At 37.0% G+C, this 26,004-nt stretch overlaps 5 protein-coding genes across 7 annotated transcripts; 4 read left to right on the top strand and 1 right to left on the bottom strand.

Annotated features, from left to right (window-relative positions):
• The first annotated feature begins 8,488 nt into the window (after window positions 1–8,488).
• Window positions 8,489–11,888, top strand: LOC112701895 (glucan endo-1,3-beta-glucosidase 14). The gene is made up of 3 exons (XM_025752695.2): window positions 8,489–9,174; window positions 9,830–10,863; window positions 11,664–11,888. The coding sequence occupies exons 1-3, from the start codon at window positions 9,096–9,098 to the stop codon at window positions 11,730–11,732; spliced, it is 1,182 nt and encodes a 393-aa protein (XP_025608480.1). The 5' UTR covers window positions 8,489–9,095; the 3' UTR covers window positions 11,733–11,888.
• Window positions 11,889–12,393: 505 nt separating this feature from the next.
• On the top strand, window positions 12,394–13,517 carry LOC112701913 (mavicyanin). The gene is made up of 2 exons (XM_025752718.3): window positions 12,394–12,909; window positions 13,012–13,517. Exons 1-2 carry the CDS (start codon window positions 12,750–12,752, stop codon window positions 13,332–13,334), a joined length of 483 nt encoding a protein of 160 aa, XP_025608503.1. The 5' UTR covers window positions 12,394–12,749; the 3' UTR covers window positions 13,335–13,517.
• A 285-nt stretch (window positions 13,518–13,802) lies between these two features.
• LOC112701905 (early nodulin-like protein 14) lies at window positions 13,803–14,975 on the top strand. The gene is made up of 3 exons (XM_025752706.2): window positions 13,803–13,983; window positions 14,072–14,204; window positions 14,897–14,975. The coding sequence occupies exons 1-3, from the start codon at window positions 13,803–13,805 to the stop codon at window positions 14,973–14,975; spliced, it is 393 nt and encodes a 130-aa protein (XP_025608491.2).
• Window positions 14,976–16,287: 1,312 nt separating this feature from the next.
• On the top strand, window positions 16,288–18,335 carry LOC112701890 (blue copper protein). The gene is made up of 3 exons (XM_025752681.2): window positions 16,288–16,796; window positions 16,890–17,324; window positions 17,583–18,335. Exons 1-3 carry the CDS (start codon window positions 16,625–16,627, stop codon window positions 18,002–18,004), a joined length of 1,029 nt encoding a protein of 342 aa, XP_025608466.1. The 5' UTR covers window positions 16,288–16,624; the 3' UTR covers window positions 18,005–18,335.
• Window positions 18,336–22,238: 3,903 nt separating this feature from the next.
• Window positions 22,239–25,424, bottom strand: LOC112701882 (uncharacterized). Of its 3 annotated transcripts, none has more exons than XM_029287708.2 (5): window positions 25,019–25,422; window positions 24,817–24,931; window positions 24,603–24,717; window positions 23,484–24,395; window positions 22,239–22,707 (listed from the first exon to the last, which is right to left on the bottom strand). In XM_029287708.2, exons 1-5 carry the CDS (start codon window positions 25,117–25,119, stop codon window positions 22,685–22,687), a joined length of 1,266 nt encoding a protein of 421 aa, XP_029143541.1. In that variant the 5' UTR covers window positions 25,120–25,422; the 3' UTR covers window positions 22,239–22,684. The 3 variants fall into 3 exon arrangements, with proteins under 3 accessions (XP_029143541.1, XP_029143542.1, XP_072056546.1); XM_029287709.2 differs by lacking the exon at window positions 22,239–22,707 and adding an exon at window positions 22,741–23,167 and having other exon boundaries at window positions 25,019–25,419; XM_072200445.1 differs by lacking the exon at window positions 22,239–22,707 and adding an exon at window positions 23,133–23,391 and having other exon boundaries at window positions 25,019–25,424.
• Between the last annotated feature and the right edge of the window lie 580 nt (window positions 25,425–26,004).

Below are 26,004 nucleotides of genomic sequence, written 5' to 3'. Positions count from 1 at the left end.
GAATGGACGCCCGCATGCGAAGAAGCTTTTAGACACTTCAAGGAAATCCTGGCGACACCCCCTGTGCTCAGAAAGCCAAAGGTCGGGGAGCCGTTATATCTATAACTCGCCATAACAGGAGAAGCCCTGGCTGCGGTTTTGGTACGAGAAGAAGGAAGGGCTCAACAGCCAGTCTATTTCATGAGTAGAGCCCTACAAGGGGCAGAACTAAGGTACAACAAACTGGAAAAGCTAGCTCTGGCACTCCTGACCTCTTCGCGGAGGTTAAAACAATACTTCCAAGGTCATCAGATTGTTGTAAGGACGGACCAAGGAATCCGACAAGTGCTCCAAAAACCAAATTTGGCGGGAAGGATGATGACTTGGTCCATTGAACTTTCCCAATATGACATACGGTACGAACCCCGGCAAGTAATCAAGGCACAAGCGATGGCTGACTTCTTGGTAGAAGTGAGGGGGGATCCAATCGAAGAGACGAACACACGGTGGAAGCTCCACGTGGACGGAGCCTCCAATCAGACGTCCGGGGGCACCGGGATCATCTTGGAAAGCCCAGCCGGGGTCGTATACGAACAGTCGATCAAGTTTGAATTTCCCATCTCGAACAACCAAGCAGAATATGAAGCCCTCATAGGGGGCTTAACCCTAGCAATGGAAGTTGGAGCGACAAGGTTGGAAATATGCAGCGATTCACAAGTAGTCACCTCCCAAGTAAACAGGAGCTACCAAGCCAGAGACTCACTATTACAAAAGTACTTGGAGAAAGTTAAGAATTTGAGCCAGAAGTTTGAGGAGGTCACGATCCACCACGTTCCAAGAGAAAGGAACACACGGGCAGATATCCTATCAAAACTGGCTAGCACGAAACCGGGAGAAGGTAACCGATCTCTCATCCAAGGTATGGTGAGGGAGCCGGCGGTCACTCTGCACCTATCAAGGCTAAGCCCCTCATGGTTGGACCCCATCACCAGCTTCTTAGAAAACGGCAAACTCCCCGACGACGAAAAAGATGTTAAGAAACTGAGAAGGGAAGCAGCCAAGTACGCGATCATCCAGGGGCAGCTGTTCAGAAAAGGACTCAACCAGCTCCTATTGAAATTCCTACACCCTGACCAAACGGACTACGTCCTCAGGGAAGTCCATGAAGGGTGTTGCGGCCATCACATAGGGGGCAAAGCCCTAGCAAGAAAATTAATCCGAGCTGGATACTATTAGCCATCAATGATGGCAGACGCTAAAGAATTCATTATAAAGTGCGTCAAGTGTCAAGAGAACGCCAATTTCCACAAGGCACCGGCCTCCGAGCTAAGCTTGTTAACGTCTTCCCGACCATTCTCTCAATGAGGAGTCGACCTCTTGGGGCCCATCCCGGTTGGTCCTGGACAAGTTAAGTACCTCATAGTCGCCATTGACTACTACACCAAATGGATAGAGGCCGAGCCGCTGACCAGCATATCCTCATCCAATTGCAGGAAGTTCATGTGGAGGTAAGTGATAACACGGTTCAGCATCCCGGAGATCGTTATCTCTGACAACGGGACACAATTTACCGACAAGAAGTTCACGGAGTTCCTCACCGACCTGGGCATAAGACAAAAGTTCTCCTCAGTTGAGCACCCCCAAACAAACGGACAGGTTGAGTTCGCAAACAAGATCATCCTGTTAGGACTTAAGAAGCGGCTGGATGATAAAAAAGGTGCTTGGGCCGACGAGCTCGCCTCGGTCCTCTGGTCCTACCGCACAACCGAACAGTCATCTACCGAAGAAACTCCCTTTCGACTAACATATGGGCTAGACGCGGTAATACCCGTGGAGATCGGGGAGCCGAGCCCACGACTACTTTTGAAGGGAGTGGAGGAAGCTGTGGAGAAGGACCTAATAGACGAAGTCAGAGAGATGGCCCACCTGACGTAAACAGCGCTGAAACAAAGAATGGCCCTGCGCTATAACACCAAAGTACTCAGAAGGGAGTTTGAACCAAACGACCTCGTCTTAAGGCGCAACGACATCGGCTTACCGACCCCGGGAGAGGGCAAACTGACGGCAAACTAGGAAGGTCCCTACAAAGTTAAAGAGGTGATCGGCAAAGGCGCTTTCAAGTTGGAAAGGCTCAATGGTAAAGAGATCCCAACAACGTGGAACGCGAGCAACTTGAGAAGGTTCTACTCCTAGTGCGCGTGATGGTTTACCGACCAAACGAGCTAAGTAGTCAATCCATGAAATTGTACTTTTCACTATGGCTTATAGACCTTTTGTGCAATTACCGACTAACATATACTTGTCAAAATTCTCGTTTGTTTACTTTTCTTGAACAACCCATTGCGCAAATGAACTCCACACGACGCGATGATAATACGCGGCCCCGGGACTAATCACCCTGGGAGCCCGTCAACTACCACAACAACAAACGGCTACACTAAAGAGCCATGACCTAGCTCAGCCAGAATACCATCAATACGGTAAAACTAGTACGATTGACAATGGTGAATATAAACGGTGACACACCAAACGAACAGGAAAGTGTTAGCTACAATAAGACGGGCAAACGACCCAAAAATTGTTCACAAAAGTTAAACAAAACAGCTTACGAAAAGTTTCACGAAGTTACACAATATAAGAAATCATTTCCTAGGCATGTCAACAATCTTTCCGTCTTTAATCATCTTGAAGACACCAATTGCCGACGTGTCGAAGTCAGGGGCAACGATCTTGACCTGAGCCTTTAGGGCTTCCTCAGTCGCCAGTATTGCACCTTTCCCCTGCTTAACGACCTCCTTATACTTTGTTTTCCAGCCCGCGAGCTTAGTCTCGACAGCCTCCTTCGCCAGAACAGCCTCGTCGCGTTCTTTCTCTAGTGCGGTGACCCGCCCTTAAGCCACACCGACTTGACCCTTCAAGGCCATTTTCCGCTCGACAAGTCGTGAAACGGTGGCATCAGACTGTTCCAGTTTTTTCTCAGTAGAAGAGGCCTTATTTTCAGCAGCCTGGAGCTTCTCATTAGCTTGGGTAAGTTGCTCCTGAAGATTTTCAACTTCATGCTTAAAAGCATTGTTGGCCTTCCCGGCAGATTCCAACCTCTTGCGGAGAGATTCCATCCCAGACAACTCAAACTCGGCCTTCCGAGCTATCACTGCGCCGCGCAGGAGGGTACGATACATCCACCTCGCTTGCCCGGCAAGAGATGACTCGTGGAAATGCTCTTCAGTGCCGGGAATCAGCTGCGCATCTATGAAATTCCCGGCGTCAAAATTTTTCTCCATCACAGTAAGAACCCCCTCGGGACTACTAGACATCTTCCTCCTTTTGAGGTTGGGCACCTCTTCCACATCATCGTCAGTCACTGGGTTGGACGTCGAACCCCCAGTACTGGCCACTTCGCGAAAGGGAGAAACGCGCACCTCTTTGTCGCTGCGAGCCAGGGCATCCTGAACCGAGTTACTGACCTCATCGGCCACAACCCCCTGATCGGAAGTGGCCTTGCTCTTGTCCTCGGGGGGAGCAGCCGTCTTCTCATTGGCCGCCTCGTCATCACTCGCGCACAAAAAGGTCTGGAACAAGTCAGGGAGACCCGTCACCTCGGCAGACATCCCCACTGAAATAGGAAAGGAAAATTGTTTAGTCGCAATGAAATATTGAAAAAAGCAAGAAACTAAAAGCAAAGCAAGTTAAAACTTCTCACAAATATAGTTCCGACCGACTTTCCGATCACCCATGAGGAGGTGAGGATTCACATGATTCCTCCCGAAGACTGCCAGTAACACATCGACAATCTTCCTATCCACCGCGGACATACCCTTGTAGGATACTTTAATAAAGGCATTGGATCCCGCCCCGAAGCTCCAATATGTCAGGATGAGGCGTGCCCCCTCTAACGACAACCAAAAAGGATGACGACCCTTGACGGGGCGGACCTTGAAATACTTATCTTTGAACCCGTGGTAAGAGTCCTCAAACAAGCCAAAAATCCTCCGACCTTGGGCAGACCGAAAAGACATGAACCCCTTCTTATGTTTCCCTTCCTTCGAAGGGTTTGTAAGGTTGAAAAAGAAAAGGAAAACATCCACGGACACCGGCAGTTCGAGATATTCACAAACCATCTCGAAACAGCGGATTGAAGCCCAACTGTTCGGATGCAGCTGCGACGGTGCCACGGAAACCCGGCCCAGAAGCGCCATCTGGAAGGCGGAGAAAGGAATACGAACCCCTACTTGAGTAAACATGGATTTGTAAAACCAAATCCAATCGGCAACTCGGGGAGCGCTGAAGTTGATCTCGTATAGACGCTCGTGGGGAGCCGGGACGAAGACGTCGTAGTTGGACTCCTCGTCAGTTCCGCCGCATAAATACTCATTTTGACGGAACTCGGTGAGCTCCTCCTCGCCCATTTGATTGGGGGAGTCCCTTAAATCGGAAACAACCCAGGCGTAGGGGTCGTACGCCGCGGGAGAAGGGGAAGCCCGGGAGGCGATGCGAGCCATACCTACATGGGCACCACCCAGTTAGACTAAGAGGTCGGGTGCTCGGAGTGAACGCCGAAACTACACACAACCTATTCTGCAACTAAAACTAAACACGGCCAAAGGGTGAAACCCAAACAAAACCCATCCTAACACGGCAACCTCCCCCTAAAGCGCCTACTTAAGATCAAGGATCAACCATCATGCAAAGTTAAAACAAACAACATGCAAAGGAAGCAACGACAGAAGCAAAAGAACAACGAAAGAAGGTAAAAAGGATGCACAATTACCTGTATGAACTGCGAAATCCGAAAGGAAGACAAGAACAACGCCCTGGAGTCACTAAAGGAGAAGAAGATGGGGATAGCTGAATTGGAAACGAAAGGGTAAATGTCAGATGAACACTAAAGGCATCACAAAAGTGTTTTAAAACTGCCACCAAAAGGAGCGAGAAAGCCGAGGGGCATATTAGTCTTTGCACAAAGGGTTTTAAACCCATTATGAGCATTTATTACTCGACACGAAGAACGAGGCAATAAATGATCGCCCCAGCAACAAACAGGCACGTGCGCAAGAGGCACGTTTCCCCCACGGACAGCCGACTTGGCGACAACGCATGAGATCGGAGACAACACGCCACCAACAGCCCACGCAACTATTGCTGACGTGTTGGGGGCACTGTTACGGCCTGGCTCAAAGGGAACTTGGGCCGACCCGACCCACAAACCACCCGACCTAGACGATCGGATGACGCACTTATAACCGACCCGAACACGCGTCCGGGACAGCTGGCCGCCACAGCTGTACAGGGAAATTTCGAGGAAGGTGGGTTCCGCCCTCGTGGGACCCACATCTAACATAGTATATAAGGGGAGGGTCCTACCCCTCCCCCAAGGTACGTCACACATTCCACCTAACCTATTTCTCGCCTGCACACTAACTGACTAGAGCGTCGGAGTGTCTTTGCAGGTGACACCCCCACCATCCACAACGAGAGAGCACGGCTACTCGACAGGTCTGATCCCAGCACAATTGCGAGCGAAGCGTTCCCGCCTCCTTAAATCTCCACCCGAACCGTCCAGTAACCGCACAATCGAACAAGTTTGTAATATCCTCTGTGAGAGTCTCAATAAATATTTAACCTATCTTTTATTAACTAAATATATAAAATAATAGTAAGCATGATGCTAATAAAAGGTGAATTAATAATTGGGTTAGTATATATTGAATAATTTATATACTAAAGAATTGGGTATTTAAAAAGTCTTGCAGCCAAAAAAATTTAGTAATTTTGATCCACAACTGTTAACATAAATATTAAGTTATCGTTAATAAATAAAATTTATTAATTTATATATATACATTTGATAAATATAATTATAAATTATATTGATTTATATATATAAATAATTATGTAATTTATTTATAAAAACATAAAAAATATTAATAAAAAATAAGAATATGAGAAAGCATAAGAAAACATTTTTTTAATAACGTAAATAATAGGTTAAAAAAATTAATTTTAATTTTAAATAGCTTTGCTAGATAAACAATGGAAATTGTAAATAATATAAACAATAGACTGCAATTCTAGCCCAATAAAATTAAAAACAAAAAAATTCACTCCTAATTACTCCTATCAAAAATTTTATTTTTCACATTTCAATTTTTAACAATCTCCTTCTTACTCTGTTAACTACTGCAACACTACACTCCCAAACCCTCTCATCATCAGCACTTCATTTTTCACTAATCACACTGGCCTGCGTTAATCCATCTCTCACAGCAAGCATCAGTGTCGTTGCTTCTTCTCTACCCAGCTCTCTTATCAGTAAAAAAAATACATATAATTAAGAATAAAATTAACCATCTACATGCCTAATAAAATGAACATCAAGTATAATTTAATTGTATATACTTGAATCAAATCCAAAAAACTAAACATCTAATTTAAAATGAAAATAATCATCTACATATCTAATAAAATGAACATCCAGTATACAACGGTACCAATACCACGTCTACAACTTGGGACTTCTAACAACGACAATTGTGAACCGTGATCACAAAACAACAACAGGAAGAGGCTACGGAAGGCGCACAAGACAGTAAAAAAACTTATGAGAGTGTGGCTATAGCAGCATCTGAGAGCGGTGCGGGTACAGTGGCTACAGCTGCAACTACACGGGTGCTGGGGAGAGCAGCGTTTGGTTGCGTCTGCAAGGGGTGGAGGGACAGCGGCATTCTGTTGCGTCTGAACGGCGTGAGGCGGAACGGCGACGTTCTATTGCGTCTGGACGACGATTTCTGGTGACGATAACGAATTGTGGTAGTGGACCGAATATAAAAGATGTATAGTAAACGACGGATGTAAGACAATGAAATAACCGTATGAATGGAGAATGAAGTTACGTGCAAATTCTTATTTTTGAAAATTTAAAATTAATTAATTAATTAATTAAGGATTTAAATTAATTTATATTCTTTTTTTAATTTGTTGTTTATGTTATTTATTATATACATTATTTTCTTATACTTTTTTATTTTAAAATTCAAATTTTAAATTAATCGTATTTATTCATGTTTAGTAAACTAAAAAAATGAAGTTCATTGCTCATAATTTTCGTTATTTACCTAATAAAATTGTAATAATATTTGTTAATGGTAAAACTTTTATCATTAGATATTTTGTATTAATCCAATTATTCAATGAGTAGTGCTAGGGAGTTAATGACCTAAGCGTATAATGTGTACAATAGACTAAATCTTTGATCCACGAATAAAATGAACATCACTCATACTATCCAGAATAACCATCCGAATATCAGGGATAATAAACATTTCATGTCATAAAATCACTCATCCAAAGAGTTTAAGTTGATTTTGGAGTTCATCAAGAATCAAACTCTTGACCTCCTTTCAGATCTAGAACCCTAATACCATGTCATGAACCCACTCATCCCAAAAGCGTAATCTGATAGGATAATGTAACACTAATAGTCATATCTCTAATACTTTCTAAACCTCCATTATAAGCGTCGTATGTCTAGGCCATTACCTCTCTATACTTTCTCCTATTCAATATATACTAATTTCTACACAGTTCAAAAACACAACATGAATTTATGAAATTCCAAGAACTTTGGCCACATTTGTCCTTTGTTTGTGTGGGAATTCTTTTGGAGAAAAAAATATGGCATTTAAGAAAAGTAGCAGAGTGCAGAAAAGTGAAAGATGGAGAAAAGAGAATGAGGATATTGTTTGTTGTTTTGTAAGCGCTGGCACATAATATAACCGACTCTCTGCATCAATCACCAAGGTCGGCTACCAACGTTGGAGGCGCGTGAACTCCACGTGCCAGAGTAGAAGCGGTGGGATTGAAGTAAACAATGACTTGACATGGAAAATACGAAACCACAGACAGAACCTAAAACATGGCATTGAGAAGTTGAATGAAAATAATAGTAGGCAGTAGGCACTAGGCATTGACCAATTGAACCAAGTTCAGTAAAATTGGAAGCTACACTCTCATCTTCTCACAAAATACGCATTATTTATTTCTTGTTGAATGTAATTTAGCCAATTATTAGATGCTGTCATACAAATTTGTTTATGTAATTACAATTTATTAGCGACAACTTTTAAATGGACAGCAACGAATTAGTCCTCAACTTGTCAAACTGAAAAATAACATGAAAATAAAAAATTGCACTAATCATTTAATCAAATTATACCTTTTATTTTCTTACATTTTTTTAAAATTAAAAATAAAATTTAAATTCAAAATTTTTTTATAAAATAAAAAATTATATTATTTAAATTATAATTCGTTGACTTTTTATACAGATAATTTCAACTACTAAATTATTTATTTATATAAAATATATATTAAAATATAAATATATAAAATAATATATATTTAAATATAAATACATAATATTTGATTAAGCAACTAATTTTTTTATGTACATATAGTATAATTGTATATAATATTATCTTTACATAAAGGAAATTCTTCACTGTAATATAATGAACAATTATTTTTATTAACAATTCTTTGTTGAAAAGAAAGATACTTATTTTTCATGGTATGAAAAGGGGATCAGTTATTGTTGCAACCTGAAAATAATTGAAAACAAAAAGAAAGAAAGATTCAAATAAAAAGAAAAAAGAAAATAAAGAGTTTATGGCAGTTTTGGAGACTATAAGAAGACCAAAACCACTCTCCGTGTTCCTTCCTTTTGGCTTTTCCCTTTCTCTTCATTCTTCCACTCTTCAACCACTGCTGATTCCCAAGTCGCTCTCTTTCTCTCTCACATGCTTCAAATTAGATTCAAAGATCGTAACTTTGGCATTCAGAGAGAGTAACTGTGTCTGTGTGTGTGTGTGTGTGTGTGTGTGAGAGAGAGAGAGAGAGAGAGAGAGAGAGAGAGACGATGGAAGAAGCGCTGAAGGTCTAGTTCAACGCACCAAACGCAGAAAGCGGGTTCCTTTGTTGTCTTATGGCATGCCTCTCGAAGAAGAAGAAGAAGCACTGCCTGCAACTGCAACCACTCTTTTCAATTTCCAATTTTGACCCTCTTTTGGACCACCCCATCATCATCATCATCATCAACTCACTCTCACTACACCTTCTTCATGGCCAATCACATCTCTTCTTCTTGCTTTCTTCATGGCCCCTTTCACCTACTCTTCTTGCTCTCCTTCGCTCAAATGGGTACTTTCTTTATCTTCTTTCTGTTTCTGATTTCAACTTTTATTGATTACTCTTATGCTCTTTTCCTTCTTTCTAATTTTTATGTGTACTTATGCTTCTGTATCAACATGGGTCTGTGCTTGGGTACTTGATGATTTTGTTTCGCTTAGTTTTGGATCGTTTCTTGTCATTTTCATCTTAAAATTTGAGTCTTTTATGGAGACCAAGCTTTCTTTCTGTCTTTCTTTTCTTTCTTTGGCGTTTCACTTTGTCTCTTCTCCAGTGAGAGGTTTTAATTTTCACTTATATATGGATATGATTAAAAAAATAACAAAAAATTATGATGATGATGATGATGACATTAATTGGTCTTTCCTTACTGATTCACCTGGGACCACTGTTCCTTTGATGTAGGATGATTATTCCTATTGTATCAATTTGTAGCTCCAATCTAAGCAATCTAGGTTGGATTTTTCCTTATGGAGTTTTCAAAGTTCTAACTGGATAGCTTTAGACTTTGACTTGTCATATGCATATAATTAGCACCAATTTCATTCATTCAAATCACTGTGAATAGCTACATGATGTTGGCTTATACAAATTAATTCTAGTGATATATTCATTATAGTCACATCATGTTCATGGGAGCTATTTCCTCTCCTTGTTTGATTTTCAGTGCCCTTAACAGTGCAAACATTCACCGGAACATACGGTATAAATTATGGGAGGATTGCAGATAACATCCCCTCACCTGATCAAGTTGTTACTCTTCTCAGAGCAGCAAAAATAAGGAATGTTAGAATCTATGATGCTGATCACAGTGTTCTCAAGGCATTCAGTGGAACTGGGTTTAATCTTGTTATTGGACTTCCCAATGGGCAGCTGCAAGACATGAGTTCGAACGCAGATCATGCTCTGAACTGGGTCAAAGACAATGTGCAGTCGTTTCTTCCGGGCACGCCTATTCGTGGAATTGCCGTTGGGAATGAAGTTTTGGGTGGGGAAGACTACAGTTTGTGGGGGGAACTTTTGGGTGCTGCAAAAAATATTTATAACGCTACGAAGAAACTTAATCTACATGAGCAAATTGAGATCTCTACGGCTAACTCGTTTGCTGTATTTTCGAATTCATACCCTCCCTCCTCTTGTAAGTTTAAGGACAGTGTTACTCAGTATATGAAGCCACTATTGGAGTTCTTCTCACAAATTGGCTCTCCTTTCTGTTTGAATGCTTACCCTTCCCTAGCCTACGCAAGTGATCCAGAACATATAGATTTGAATTATGCTCTCTTTCAACCGACAAAGGGAATTTATGATCCGAAGTTTCGTCTGCACTATGATAACATGCTTGATGCTCAGATTGATGCAGCTTATTCTGCTTTGGAGAATGCTGGATTTAACAAAATGGAAGTCATAGTTACTGAGACTGGGTGGGCCTCGAATGGAGATCCAAATGAAGCCGGAGCAAACATGACTAATGCGAGGACGTACAATTATAATCTGCGTAAAAGGCTTGCGAAGAGGAAAGGAACTCCACATAGGCCTAAAAATATTGTGAAGGCATACATCTTTGCGGTTTTCAATGAGGATTCGAAGCCTGGAGCAAGTTCTGAGAGGAACTATGGACTGTTCAAGGCAGATGGTAATATATCATATGATATTGGATTTCACGGACTTAATGCAGCGCGATCATCTCGCTTATCTCTGAAGGTACCATAAATTTCAATTAATACTTGTTTGTTTATTTTATTTTATATTTTTTAAAGCTCAATTAAATGTTTTTGCACATCCAGAAAAAGGAGTGTCAAACAAGTTTGCATTTTTTTTTTCTAATTGCCATTCATCTGTTGTAGGCTGATTTGTTTTTATTCCTAGGAAAACAAAAAGACCATGTTCCAAGGTTTTTGGAATATATGCATATACAAGCTATTTTCCTTTTGAGTTGATGATCTTATCCCTCTAGGAAATTTGTGTTCATGTGTGAAACTATCTAGAGGATCAACAATCAAGTTGGTCATATAATTCTTGGTGGTTGGTTGTGCAAACACGGATGTAAACCAAAACCTTCTTCTTCAATGATTTCAACCGACTCGGATGCTTCCCTGTTCTTTTCGACAAATTCCAGCAGCTATTTATGAATGCTGGATTTGTAGATAGATTTCCTTCACTATATTTCTTGGCTGTATTTCACCTTTAGCCTCATAATAGTTCCTTGGAATTTTGTATATCATGATTGTGATAATTAAGTCTAAATTAATGAGACAGCATGAGAAGCAATTCAACCCTTAGTAAGGCCATACCCTTAAGAAATTAGAAATCTTTATCATGAGTCATGAATCATGATTGTGTTTGTGAATTACAGAATATTAATTTGTAGTGTTTTGAGAAACAGATGTCTCTTTATTCTTCTGCAATCATTTTCAGTGAAAGTTTACAAGCATTGACATTGAAAACATTATGTGATTACAAGTGGTATTAACTGGTTCCTATTTGATTTTACTGATTTGCAGAGTATAAGTGCTGATAGCATGGCCACCATGATAGTATCTCTGTGTGCTTTGATGCTGCTGATTTTCTGATGAAGGGTTTTGACATGCCACTGTATACAATTTCATTGTCATATTCTCATAAAAAGCAATATCAAAAAATGCTGATGTCCTTTTTTTTGAACTCAATATTCAGCAAATGCCTAATCATTTATATATACATTCACATAAAGCATTTTCCCATATTTACTTGGATGTGGTCTACTATAAAATTTATCATTTGTTTTAGGGGTTTTGTCAACAAAGAATATAAAGTGGAATGATGATATTGAAAATATAAGATTCTAAAGTTTCCAATTATATTAAATAGCTATAAATTTGTCTTTTTTTCTATGAAATCTGTTTATTTTTTATATTCTGAGAGTATCCGTTGAAGTCTTACCAAGATTCAACATGTTTAGAAGTGGAAAAAATAAAAGAAACAAAATTTATGTCTTATAAAATATGTGTAATTTAATATGGTATGTCACGGAAATACTACTGCAAAATACCGGGTCACCGCCTATATGGTCTATATGGATTAAACGACGTTAGTAAATTCTATCATATATCTATATTACAAAAATAGATTTTCTAAAATTTTTTCTTTTAATTGATATTCTCAGGTGTAATCTTTTATTATTTGACATTTTTTCACATGTTCTTTTGTTTCACTTAAAAAATATACGATGATAGATTATCTTTTACAACAATTAAAAAAATGGAGAAGATCTATTTTTTAATATATTAATATACATAAAAAGTTATAAGGTGAAATTTTTGTGTTATAAGAACAAATGAATATTTTTACTCTGAATTATTTATTTTGCGAGTATAATATTTGTTTCTATTTTATTGATATTTTTGAAATTTAAATTCAAAAGTAATGACTGATTTTTATTGTCTTCCAATATTTCTGGATATCATTGTCTCTATGAATTAAGACAAGAATGTAATGGCTTAACCTTGGCCTTTTCTCATCTCAACTCTGCTTCCATAACCATATGTTGCAACTTGAACAAAGATAAGGTCATTCAAACTCTTCTCAACACACACATTTCTTACACTTTCATGGCTACTAACATTGGAATTCTACTGCTACTAATTGTGGCATCATCACTAGCACAAGCTGCACAGCATGTAGTTCCATGGATGATTCCTACTACTCAAGGCTCCTCCTTCTACTCCAATTTGCTTGCTAAAACTACATTCAATCTAAACGACATTCTTGGTAAGTACTCAATCTCTTTGCCATGCAGAATTATTGAAAACATTTTGTTATGTCATGTACTCTAAGAAGTAAGAACTACTTGCTTTCATTTCTTTATTGCAGTCTTCAACTACACAACTGGGACACATAATGTTGTCACACTTTCAAAGGATGATTTCAAAGATTGCAGTGTCAAGAACAAGATGGAAACATTTGAGGTTGGACCTACAATGATCAAGCTCAATCGAACCGGAGAATACTATTTCGCCTGCGCCTTCCCGGCTCATTGCTCCCTTGGCCAGAAGCTTAGTGTCAATGTCATGGCCTCTTCTTCTTCCCCGGAGGCTGCACCAGCCGTGGCTCCTTCGTCCCCGGCGTCACGCCTCTCTGTTGCTGCTACTTTCTCTGTTCTTCTCATGCTCATTGCCATAAACATCTTGTTCTAGAATTTGTATCAGCTTGATCCATTTTAGCATGACAGCACTTCCAAGTTATGTGTGTTACAATTTTACTAGGGTGTCTCATTGTTCATGTTAATGTTTATTTTGTAAGCTTTTGTTTCCAGCTGCATTGAAAATGGAATGAATTAATGAATAAAATGATACTACTATGGATTTTTTGTAGCCAAATAATTCAAGGACAAAGACAGGAGCATTCTTAAAAGTTTATATTAATTTCTAGTGACTTGATATTTGATATATCAGCTAAATTATGCTCATATTTAATAACATACTTTACATGCTTATTTTACCGTTTTCCATCCATTGACTTTATGAATGATCCAACAACACTTGTGTATAAAAAATTCAAACCAAGTAGGCAACTGGAAATGGTTGCTTCAATTCTATATCTCTTCTTTATATATTCAATAAAACACTTAGAGAATACAATTCCAGCCCTTTTCTCTTCAGAAGATGGGTCAATTGAGGAAGAATGTTGCAATTATTGTTGCAATGATCATGATTGTTGTGACAAAAGCTGAAGAACACATAGTTGGAGGAGAAAGCATAGGGTGGACTAGTTATCCACCTGGTGGTGCTTCTTTCTATTCAAATTGGGCTTCAAACCATACTTTCATAGTGAATGACACCCTAGGTAAAAGAAAAGGAAAAAACATTCATATCTAGTTTTACATTTTTGATACATTCAGAACATTTATTCTTGAGGTAACTTGATTTTGCAGTGTTTAAATTTGAATCTGGGAGCCATTCAGTGGCAGAACTTACAAAGAATAACTACGAAAAATGCGACAAAAATGAGAAGATAGAATTCTATGTGATAGGACCAGCCAGAGTGACCCTTAACCGTGCTGGAAGGTTCTATTTTTCATGCACATTCTCAGGACATTGCAGCAGTGGCCAAAAGCTAAGTGTTGAAGTAGTCACTGGTAATTTTTCTTCTGCACCAAGAAAAGCTCCTTCTAGTTCTACTCCTCCTTCTCTTCCTCCAAGTGGCTCATCTGCTTCTGTAGCTTCTACTACCTTTTCTATTTTCATTACAACCATTACCTTCAAAACTTTGTTCCAATTTTAGAACAGTTCTTATTGTTGTGACTTGTGAGATAGCAATTTGTGGCATGTTGAGTTATAACTTCATATGGAGTCAGAGTCTCAAAGAATAGTTTGTTTGGAACAAAATGGTGATGGATGATTAGAGTGATCAAATATATATTTGACATTTGAGTTGTCTTTGTGTGACCTTAAGGTCATGGGTTCAAGAGTCATACATTACAAACTCTTCAGAAAATTGAAATATTTTAGAGCAAAGTTGCAATTATGTATAGGCATAGAATTTATACAACTATGGATTTCAGTATTTTTGACTTTGAGCATTTTACAAACTAAAGACCTTAGCTTGTGTTTAAGAAACTTTAATACCATGCCAACAAGAATGGATTTCTGCTATGAATGATTCCAATTTTTCTCTTGTAGAAAGCAAGAGAATTCAAAATAAGAGAGATACAAATTTATGATGTTAAATTAAGATATAATAATATGTCATAATGTAGAGTCTATAGCTTCTTAATTAGAAGTGAAGCTGCCATTTTTGACAAACTTGGTCGCTTTAGATCAGGTCATAACATGTGAAAACACAACAGGTTTAGTATTTTTTTATTCAATTGAATATTGCTGCATCATCACCATTATTTTGAAGTTTGAACTGAACACATTTATAATTCCAGATTAATTAGTTAACTAATGATGAAAACACATTACCTCTTGGCAAGTCAATTGTATCATCGGTGTCAAGTCAACTTAGCTTTCCTTTGCCATGAAAATAGCAATTATAATACATTATTATTATTATTATTATTATGACCAATTCTAGAAGTGCTATGCCCCAATCTTCAATTCATATAGAAAGAAAAGTAAAAGAATATGGGACAATAAAGAAGTGATCATTATAGTGCTAATAATGAAACTTCAAGGGAAGTTCTGACCCAGGAAACTCACGAATAAATAAAAGTTCTTAGACTTCTTCAAGCAGGAACTTGTGACTCAAAAATAATAAACAAAGTATCATTTTAAAGTTTGAGCAGCTTATTCTATGATGAAATCCAATTCTTGTAATTGGATAGTCACAACTCACCACCCAAAATTGCACATTTGTATCAAAACGTGCTTGTCACAAAAATTTTACTTTAATTTAGCCATTTCCTTTTAGGTGAATGCTATGGTATTTAAAAAGTGGTGTTTATTTATTAAAAAAAATTAAAAATTAATATTTAATTTAAAAAAGATAAAAATAAATTATTTTTAAAAATTCAAAACTTACTGCAAAAAGTAAGTTAGACAAAAGTTAAACAACAATTGATAGATACCATCGAATTATAGTTTTTTTAGCTTAAAAATAAACGTATCCGAAATATATATTTAAATTTACATAAAAGAAAATAATAAATAAATAAAAATATATATAAAAGAATAAAAATTGGTCATTTATACTTAAAAAATTAGAAAAAAGTTTGATAGATTCTTAAAAATTATGTTCACAAGTCAAAATTGTTCTTGTTTGAAAATAATTTGAGGAATTACTAATTGTATAGGTACAATTTTATGTCACCTTAATATAAGGTTAAATAAAGTAAGAATAATTTTGATTTGTGAAAATAATCTCTTAAATTCTGTGGAGCAATTTGATAATTATTTGAGTATACTCTCTCATCTTTCTATTTCTAGCTGTTTTCAACGGTAATAGCAATTGTAAATGCTGAAGAAGGTTGGTTATGTTACAAACAAATAGAATGAAATTACAGCATAATCGTCAGCATGGCGTTGTGTTAAGTTTGAACTTTGAAGGTTCATGAATCAAGGGAAGTTGGAATTTTCCTGGCAGCTTCTCCATTTGGTGGGTCCCAATTCCCAAAAGCATTGAGATTGAGTCCATGTTAACAGCGTTAGAAGCATAAAAGTCAATAATGGTTTGGTGAACTGAACTAGCCTTAGTCTCTCGTCTTTACGCGCCTAAGTCACAAATCTCGGCACCCTTCAACTAAGCTTTAACAATAACCATAACAACAATTCTGTTGACCAAATCACTTTACTAATTTCCAACACACCGCCCAATATTCATATTCATAACATTAATAAAATTAAGATAGCTATCAAAACTCTTCTTCTGTTTTCTCTATAAATACAAACACAAAACTTAACCAAAGAAAAGAAGAGTGCTAGAAAGTAGAAAGCAATTATAGAAGAGCAGGGGCGATCTGAAACTAAGAACACATATATTAGGCATGGCAAGGAACTTGGTGTTGGTGGTAGCAATAGTAGCCACGCTTCTCCATGGCTCAGCAGCTACAAGTCACGTGGTCGGAGACTCCACTGGATGGACCATCCCCTCCGGCGGCGCCTCCACCTACACCAGTTGGGCTTCTAAACAAACCTTCAAGCAAGGAGACACCCTTGGTACAAAACATAACTATTTATATATATATATATATACCGTTTCAATGGTGTGCATCATGCTTATTGACATGAATTCATTTTTGTTGATTGCAGTGTTCAATTTCGCCAACGGTCAACACGACGTTGCAAAGGTGACAAAATCAGCATACGATGCATGCAACGGTACAAATGCCATTACCACCGTAACAACCAGCCCAGCCACCATCACGCTCAACCAGACTGGCGAGCATTACTTCATATGCGCCTTTACTGGTCACTGCGCCGCCGGTCAGAAGCTCGCAGTTAACGTCACCAAGGCTTCTTCTCCTTCCCCTGCTCCTCAGCCTAGCTCTTCACCCAAGGCGGCTAGCCCTACCCCTGCCCCAAAATCAAGCTCCCCTGCCCCCACTCCGGCTTCCGCTCCAGCTTCCGCTCCGGTGACTTACACCGTTGGAGGCAGCTCAGGATGGATCATTCCTACTAGCGGCGGCGCTTCTTTCTACACTTCTTGGGCTTCCGGCAAGACCTTCAAAGTTGGAGACATTCTAGGTATGATTTTTTATTTTTTGGAAATTTCGGGTGAATTTGATAATCCATAATTATTCCATGAGAATTAAATTAAAGATAAAAACTTAGATTCAGTGGATTTAAGGTAAAATTGATAATTAAAAATTTATTAAATAAAAATTAATTAAATTATTTAATTAATTTTAAACTATTAAATTCATATAAAATTAATTGAATCTGAATTTTTATTATTAAAGATTACTTGTAATATTTTAGTAACTGTTTGAATGTTTATTACAGTGTTCAACTTCGCAAAGAACCAACACAACGTGGAGGAGGTAACAAAGAACAACTACGATGCATGCAGTACGAGTTCTCCGATCGCAACCTACAACGCTTCACCGGTCAGAGTCACCCTTAACAAGACCGGTGAACACTACTTCATCTGTGGATTTTCCGGCCATTGTGCCGCTGGTCAGAAGCTTGCCATCAACGTTACCGGTGGCACGGGCAGCACCCCCTCTTCTCCTTCCCCTTCCCCCTCCGGCTCCGAGACACCTTCTCCGGGTTCTTCACCTTCCAATCCTTCTTCTCCCTCTCCGGCAGGTAGTTCCGGTGGTAGCACTAGCCCACCACCAAAGGACTCCGGTGCTTCGTCTCTCAAAGCTGTCGGGTTCTCTGCCACTCTGATCTCACTAGTTGCTGCAGCATTTTTCTGTTAGAGATGATGAAGAACAGAGATTGATGTTATCGTTATAGTTCCGAATTCTGATTGTTTTCGTTCTCTCATCGTGTTTCATAGATTCAGTTCTTTTTTTTTTTGGCAGTTAGAGCATTTTACAATAAAGTTAGCTTTCCATTCATTGCTGGCTACAGTTTTTGATTGAGTGAGAGAGAGTGATTATTGTTAATCACACTTAGTAAATATCACTGTATTTTTGTGTTATCATATTTATTTTGATTATATTCTTTATGGGATATGAGTTTGTTTGTATCTTATTTATTACTTTAATCAACCCTTCTTAATTAAGTTTTAACAATTATTCAAACCAATTGAGTTCTCTAGTGCATTCATTAATTGCGTGGTGATAATAACAACTATATAATTTTCAACACGTATATTGTATTTTTCAATGGTTACCTCTGATAGAGTTGATGACTTACCCTCTTTAAAATGAATTATGGCGTGACATTTGGACGTGAATTAGAATTACTCTATTGTTTTTTCAACTCTATTCTCGAAGCATCTAGTCCTCTTTTGAGATCAACATGGGGTTTATTTTATGGTTAACTTTGGGTTAGACTAATGGCACTTGCAGTTCAACAACTTTAATATATGTCAATTATGGAGTGTATGACTTGTAAAGCTAGTTTTTTAGGCCATTATTTAAACATAAAGCTCTTTTTGTTTTTTCATTTTATTTTAGCATATGGTGGCCTACGTTGCTCTTTTATGCGCGTCTTTTGTTAGGAGGTTGAACGCAAATTATTTTTTATATTGGGATAAAAATAGTGTTTTTTAGATTCATAAATCATGAATCATAAGAGTGTTAATTTTAAAAATAAAAAAATAATTACAATAAAAACAAATTATCCGATTTAATATTAAATATTTTTTAAAAATCTTCATACATAATAATTAGATAATCTGATTATATATTATCGGTACAAAAAAAAAAAACACTTATATAACTAATATAGTTGAATTGCACAATGTCCTCGTCCATGATAAAAAAAAAAAAAAAGAGCCAGTATATATCTTCTTTTCATGTCTGATTAAATTACAAATGTTTAGAAACTTGACAAAGACTAGAAGGTTTAATTTAAGTTTTTTGGATGTCTTCTTTTGATTTTGGCATCCTATGCACAGCTTAAAGATAAGGATTGCCCATGATATGTTTCCACTAATATTATTTTATTATACTAATTAAGGAGTGGGGTTTTTGTGCCAACAATGATCTCAATAACCAAGACGAAGGGCACATTAGCCTATATATGTTGGGTTAATATCGTGTTTGCATATTTTTTATAATATTAAAAATAAATATAAGAAACCAATTTTTTATTAATTAATATTTTTATCATGATTTGTTTATTTTTTATTCAAAATTTAAGAATAAAATTCAGAATTTAAAATTTAAAATTTAGGATTTAGAATTTAATATAAAAAATAATTTAAAAAATTAATACTGAATGAAAAAAAATAGTTTCTTAATTAAATTCATTATTATTATTATTATTAAAGAAATTTGAACAAGGTTGATTGCAATTAATTAATTAAGGAGAGAGAGATGACTAATCTACCAAAATAGCTAGTTACCCTAACGTGGAAACACACTATTATTAGATTATCCACCATCAATCAGACAGCTATGCTTAATCTGATGATTTTTGTACTCTGAACAACAAGTGCTTGATTTTAAATGGTAAAAGGAAAATTTATATTCAAAATCCAACATTAACAGGATTAATGAATAGCACAATCTTACAATAATAATGGAAATTTTCTCTATCGTACATGCTATACCATTAAAACTTCATGCAAACTGAGTGTGCGTGTCTATATATAGTTTTTTTTTTTTTTTTTGGACTTCCTAGCTATAGTTTAACTTGTGCAATGATTTATTGTATATTGAAAAGAGTACATACATGAGGATTGAGGAAAGATAAATAAAAATTCAACCTGATTAAAATTAATTGTTAAAATTAATCATTAATATTAAATTTATATTTAAATATAAAATAATATTAAAAATGAGTTAAACAATATATATATTTATACATAAATATATAATTAAAAATAAAATTATTATCCCAACTTTTTTTTCTTTCTATATTATAAATATTCTAACTATTGTATGTAGAAAAAACATATTAAAATATTCAATAATGTTAGAGAACTAAGATGGTTCTAGTAAAAAATTAGTCAAATACTTTTGAGTGAATCTAAAATTTCTACGTGGATGGTACTTATGCTAGATATTAGAATGTTTTTTTTCTTTGTAATTGGATGGTTCTGAATCTATTTTTTATTTATCATGTTTTAGACATCTGGAGAGAAAAATAAGGTGAAGAGACGGAAGCTAATTGAATCAGTTTCAATGATTCACGTTGCAATGATACTGAACGTATCTTCTCTTAATTTAAATGTGGTGAAACATTTAATAACCAATATTTTAAATCATAAATAAATAAAACTAATAACTATATCTATAATTAACTAAGTTGTTCCATTCTTCATTGATTTAGAGTTGATTCCATATACTTTTCCTAAAATATTTATTTCCCCGTGTATCCTACTCAGATAGTGTGCCCAGTTGTCTTAAAGGATATTCTTAATGCACAAATAAAATTTCTCTATAAATAGATATCTTATAATTGTAAGAAGAATCACGACTATATATATATATATATATATATATATATATATATATATATATATATATATATATATATATATATATATATATATATATATAAAATCTAGCATACGATTTTGAAGGCACATGGCTTGCAACCCCTCTCCCCCTGGAAAGTGCTTATGAGATTCCTCATAAGATTCAAGCAGTACTATTCATGTTTGAATTAACTAGCTGGGTAATCATGCTCACTCATGAACCCTAAACAATAAAAATCAAGTCATTTAAAAGTTTGTTGTTGACTAATAAATTGATATTGACGAATAGATTACTGTATGTATAAGACAAAATTAAACTCTTGATACTTATTTAAGCAGACGAGTGAGTTAACTACTGGACCAAACTAAGTTGATTTCTATACACACTATTTATGCCTTTTTTTTCTTTAGCGGGCTACTTTAGCCCTGGGCCTCCTTTAGTGGGCCTATCAAAAATCAATAAAAATTTCCCTAGTAACCCATTCAAAAACAAAACAAATACTTGGTTAATAATAATAAATAAATAAATAGCCTGGTACAAACAAAAAAATAATAAGAATAAATAATAAAATACGGCAATGCTGAGATTAGGCATTAAGAACATAATTTTTAGTATAATCCCCCAGTATTAATATCACCCAATGGTTCCATAGAATGATAAAATGTAAAAGTTAACTATATTAAACTAGTTGCATCTAATTAAGTTGGATTGGCCTAGTGGTGAGCTCATTAATTTACTTAATTGTCGAGAGTTTGAATCCAACCTTGCTTATACAGTAACCCATTGACTTTTGACCTGCCGGATTGAGGGATACCGTAAAAAAAAAAAACGGCATCTTCATTTTTCATACAAGACTATTATGTACTCATTTACAACACCGGATACGTTTCTAAAATGATTAAATTGTTTGAGCTGAAATTATATCATTCTTTTATGAATCCATTGTTATTTACCCCTCTAAGATTTTATTTAAAGAAAAATACCCAATCCATAAACTGGCTCAAATTTGACATTCTTTATTCTTTTATTACTATACTTTTGTTTATTCATTTATTTTATTTAAATGTAACAGAATAATTGATTGATTATGAAATTCTAAATGATTGTAACATGATTATTAATGCGAATGTCACATCAGCTAAGCCATGATTTTGCACATTGGCAGAAAGTCGTGGGAGTTCTCTACACCACAATCAAGAATGAACAATCTTATGGTTGGGGAACACCAACCACAAGCAAAGGTGCCAAATCAACGCCGCTCAAAAACAAAAGTCAAACAATATTAGTATATCATCATTATATCAAATCATTTTAAATACCCTCTTAAGTATTAAATAAAAGAAAAATTAATTATCTTTCTTGGCAGAGAGTAATGACATTTACTAAACTTATAAAAAATATGTATATAAACATGATATTTTTCGTTTCTTTTACTTTATTTAATATTTTGAAAGAATGTTTAAGCATTATTTTAGGGTGTTATTGTCTCATTAATCTGTTGTTAGAAACGCATGTCATGCATGATGGAAGAAATTCAATTTCGATATTTATTAAAAAAAAAATCAAATGCAGAGAGGACCAAAGAGGAACCTGAATGCTCGCATCATTCGCGTTGATAGTGCCATGTTACATCAATCCTCACGAAACAAGTGCCATAGATATTAGTATTTTGATCGATAAGAATTGTCGTATATGCCTCTCTCTACACTCCCTATACTAATCACGACAACTTCGTCATGCAGTACATTGCAGTGACAGCTACACAACAGGTAACATGATAATGTGGAACACTTACAACACTCAACCCATGACGTTGACAAAACCAAACGTCTGGTTAAAATCCCCATTGGTTAAATAGTGCATCATGCATGCCCAATTTTTCATATAACATAATGTGCTTTCAAATCATATATTAGTTCTTACAACATAAAATATCTTAGCTTTATTTATTTGAATTTTGGGATTCATCAACTTTAACAAGTCATGATAATACTTGTTTGATTTTCATTGCAGTGGTTGATACATACCTGATTTCCAAGAACTAAAAGGTTAAACTTGAATTCAGCAGGAAAGTTTCCAATATATCATTATAAACATGTCAAAGCTTGTTACACTTTGAGCATGAAATGACCCTAAAACTTTGGATGAACAAACATAAAAATTGGCGAATGATTAAGCATTCTTCATAAGGAGAAGAGTGCATTTGTAATGTGGCCCACACAACATCACACATGTTTAATGTCAAACCAAAGTTGCCCAGGCTATGAAATGCATAGATCTCTCCAAAGAGTTTTCATGCACCAAAGGTTTAAGCAGTCGGTAATTTGGGTTATACGATGTCTCAAGCTTGTTCTATACTAGTTATTTTGGTATAAAAACACACACACCCCTTTGGAGACCCAAATTGAGATCCTGCGGAAATCCGAAAACTCTGAGGTTTGGTTCACATAGCTAGTAAAACATTGATTCATCTGTCACATTATTGCTCTGCATCAAATTTGAATTAGACCACTTCTTTAAAGCACTCCATTTCAAAAGTTCACATGACATTCTCTTTACTTTTGATCTTTGGTAGCCAATCCAAGGCAAGCAGAAATTAAACAAAGCAAGCTTAAGATTCTATATACAGTTCACATTTGCAGCAATGCAATTAGCAACTCAAGCCAGTTTCTAAAACTTTTCACAAGCAGAGCTACACATCCAAAGAGTCTCTACAAATGAGGATTCGACAACATTTTGGATCATATCATCTAGATTTGCAAATGCATATGCAGGATACGAATAAAAAAGACTGTCTACGAACCTGGTCCTTGCATTCTACCGGTAAACTGATTCGATGGGACTCCTAGATGCCGGCAAAATTGCCCATCCTCCTCGTTGTTACCTATAGGTGCTTTTCGCTTCCGTAAAGTTGCCTCTAAGTTCTGATATTCACGCTCTCTATTACATCTGGCAGAACTGGGGCCAATGGTACCATAAGATGTCTCTCTAGGATAAAAACAGAACTCTTTATTTCTCTGCAATGATAGATGACTAAACTTGGTGCCCCCTTGAGGGGCTCCTAAACCAGCATCTTCTGTTTCATATGCTGAACAATTCTTGCTGCTTGAACATGGATGAAAACACCGACCCAACCTCAAGGATAAATCACATTCCGTGTCTCGCAATCCCTCCGTCATGCCTACAACAGTTTCTTTCCCAGCTCTGTTTGGCAAATGGGGGTATCTACCATAGGGAAAGTTTTCCAACAAACCAATTCCAGATGGCTCGGGGACCGGAGTAATGACTGGTCTGCCAACAAAAATAGTTTCAGGACCCGAGTTATCGACGGTGGTTGTCCTTAGTTGAGGCTCTTTGGCTTCATATCCGTAGTACAAGGGGTAAACTGAACCAAAGTTTGATTGGGGTTTGGTCTCCATTGCCAAATGCTGGTGATGACCAGAAGGGAAACTCTCTGAGAAGGGGTAGTTAGGTGAACCCATCATCCTAGTATTTTGCTGGGCATGGATTCTAGAATCTGACAGAGGAATTTGTGAAACGGCAGAACTTGATACCCTTGCATAAGGATTCTCCCCAACAGGCCTAGGAGGACCAGAAGGAGGATGAGGAGGAGGAGGAGGAGGGTGTTGAGTTCTTGGAGAAAGGTATGTCCTGGGGTTATTGTGCCTATCACTTCTTGAAGTCCTCACAGGTTTGCATCCCAGATTAAGTGCAGCTGATGAAGAGCATAACAGGAATGAATGGACCCAGAAAACCAAAAGAACAAAATCACACATCAGTGGCAGCTCAAAATCACTAATATCAAGTGCACAAAACTCTACAGTCCCAGATATGATATATCCCCCTAAATGACACATAAAAATCCAATTTTGACACAAACTCTGAGAAGTGGACCCATACAGAAAGGTGAAAACTTGAGTACCTTCAACACATGGGGGCAAGAGGTCACCGGTCTCTGTGGTCTCATCTCTCCTTATGATGGTGTTAATGGCGTCATTGAGGCGTTCCCAGAGGGTATCAGGATTCAGGTACTCTGCCTAAGCAACGAAATCAGCAAAAACTAAGCAAGAGTGGAAAGATCTAAAGGAATCCCACATTCCAAAACAAGCTTTTATTTTTGAAGAAAAGGGGGAAACCTCGGAATTGGCTTTGGAGTACATGATTTCTTCGGCCTTGAGAACAACGACGGGTAGCTTCTCTTGCCATTCCTTGTTCTTCTTGGTAGCAGGGGTGTGAGCTTCGTTGACGACCCTAATCAAACACATGGTGTGCACGAGAAGAGAGTGAGCAAAAAAGAGAAATGCAACGAAAGAGAAAGCAAAGATGTTTGAAGAGAACCTGAAAATCTGCTGAATGATGGAACCTCTAACAGGTTGGTGCCTCTCACTGTGCCATGCTCTCCTCACACACTCATAAGGCCTTGGCCCTGGGCGTGGCATGTTGAAAGCCAAGGAAGAAGAAGAAGAAGAAGAAAAATGGTCACAAATAATTGAGTTTTTGTGTGTTGTAGTGTTGGGGAGTGAGTGAGAGGAGCTTACAATAACAATAACAATACTATAGACACACAGTGGTAATAGCAATTAGCAAGTGCTCTCTTCTTTCTTTCTTTCTCTCTACATTGCAAGGGTTTTTGTTTTCTTTTGCTTTTTCTTTTTTGTTTCCCCTTGATGGGTCAATTACCCTCCTCTTCCAAAAATATAGCTTTACCATTTCTTTTACATTAGTACATTACATTACCCCCGTCTCCTATTTTCAATGTGTCAGAATCATAAATAAATAAGAAAATCAAAAGTGTTATCTATCTCCCCTCCTTCCTACTTTGCTAGTAATTATACACCAATACTAAAACAGTTACCTCCTAAAAGTTTGTGGTATGAATGGGTTATGAATTTCATTCCCCAATGCTGTTTTCTTTGAGGGTAGTAGTAGGGTTAGCTTAGGTTGGTGTCATTCTTGGCCCAATAATTTAGAGGAGGGGGAGGGGGGGTTCTTGTGCTTGTTTTGGTTTACCCCATCACCATAACCAAATGAGTAGGGAAGGTGGGGTCTGGAGGCTTGAGAGTTGAGTGAGTGAGTGTATAGGAGAGTTAGGTTACTATCAAAAAGTACCTGCATAATAAAAGTCCATTAATATTCCTCTCCTTTCCACAATGCCCTAGTATTTAATATTGGGTTGGTTACATGCATTATCAATTCCTCTTTCCTTTGCATAATTACACTCCTACCTCTTTTTATCTCACACTACTACCAAAATGACAAAACAAAATCCAAAAATTACTCATTATTTATTTCATCAACCACAATGAATGAACACTACTAGGAAA

This window comes from Arachis hypogaea, chromosome 1 (assembly GCF_003086295.3).
Source record: "Arachis hypogaea cultivar Tifrunner chromosome 1, arahy.Tifrunner.gnm2.J5K5, whole genome shotgun sequence".
Lineage (NCBI taxonomy): Eukaryota > Viridiplantae > Streptophyta > Magnoliopsida > Fabales > Fabaceae > Arachis > Arachis hypogaea.
The sequence above is the reverse complement of the archived record's forward strand: the minus strand, read 5'-3'. Positions and strand labels throughout refer to the sequence as shown.

Bases quoted from the DNA above. Each gene is read 5' to 3' on its own strand.
- LOC112701890 (XM_025752681.2), top strand. From the start codon at position 16,625: ATGGCAAGGAACTTGGTGTTGGTGGTAGCAATAGTAGCCACGCTTCTC. The intron at 16,797-16,889 runs GTACAAAACATA...TGTTGATTGCAG, and splicing joins CAAGCAAGGAGACACCCTTG to TGTTCAATTTCGCCAACGGT. The intron at 17,325-17,582 runs GTATGATTTTTT...TGTTTATTACAG, and splicing joins CAAAGTTGGAGACATTCTAG to TGTTCAACTTCGCAAAGAAC.
- LOC112701905 (XM_025752706.2), top strand. From the start codon at position 13,803: ATGGGTCAATTGAGGAAGAATGTTGCAATTATTGTTGCAATGATCATG. The intron at 13,984-14,071 runs GTAAAAGAAAAG...TTGATTTTGCAG, and splicing joins CATAGTGAATGACACCCTAG to TGTTTAAATTTGAATCTGGG. The intron at 14,205-14,896 runs GTTCTATTTTTC...GTCATAATGTAG, and splicing joins ACCCTTAACCGTGCTGGAAG to AGTCTATAGCTTCTTAATTA.
- LOC112701895 (XM_025752695.2), top strand. From the start codon at position 9,096: ATGGCCAATCACATCTCTTCTTCTTGCTTTCTTCATGGCCCCTTTCAC. The intron at 9,175-9,829 runs GTACTTTCTTTA...TTTGATTTTCAG, and splicing joins GCTCTCCTTCGCTCAAATGG to TGCCCTTAACAGTGCAAACA. The intron at 10,864-11,663 runs GTACCATAAATT...ACTGATTTGCAG, and splicing joins CATCTCGCTTATCTCTGAAG to AGTATAAGTGCTGATAGCAT.
- LOC112701882 (XM_072200445.1), bottom strand. From the start codon at position 25,119: ATGCCACGCCCAGGGCCAAGGCCTTATGAGTGTGTGAGGAGAGCATGG. The intron at 24,932-25,018 runs GTTCTCTTCAAA...GTGTTTGATTAG, and splicing joins ATCATTCAGCAGATTTTCAG to GGTCGTCAACGAAGCTCACA. The intron at 24,718-24,816 runs GTTTCCCCCTTT...TTCGTTGCTTAG, and splicing joins ACTCCAAAGCCAATTCCGAG to GCAGAGTACCTGAATCCTGA.
- LOC112701913 (XM_025752718.3), top strand. From the start codon at position 12,750: ATGGCTACTAACATTGGAATTCTACTGCTACTAATTGTGGCATCATCA. The intron at 12,910-13,011 runs GTAAGTACTCAA...TCTTTATTGCAG, and splicing joins CAATCTAAACGACATTCTTG to TCTTCAACTACACAACTGGG.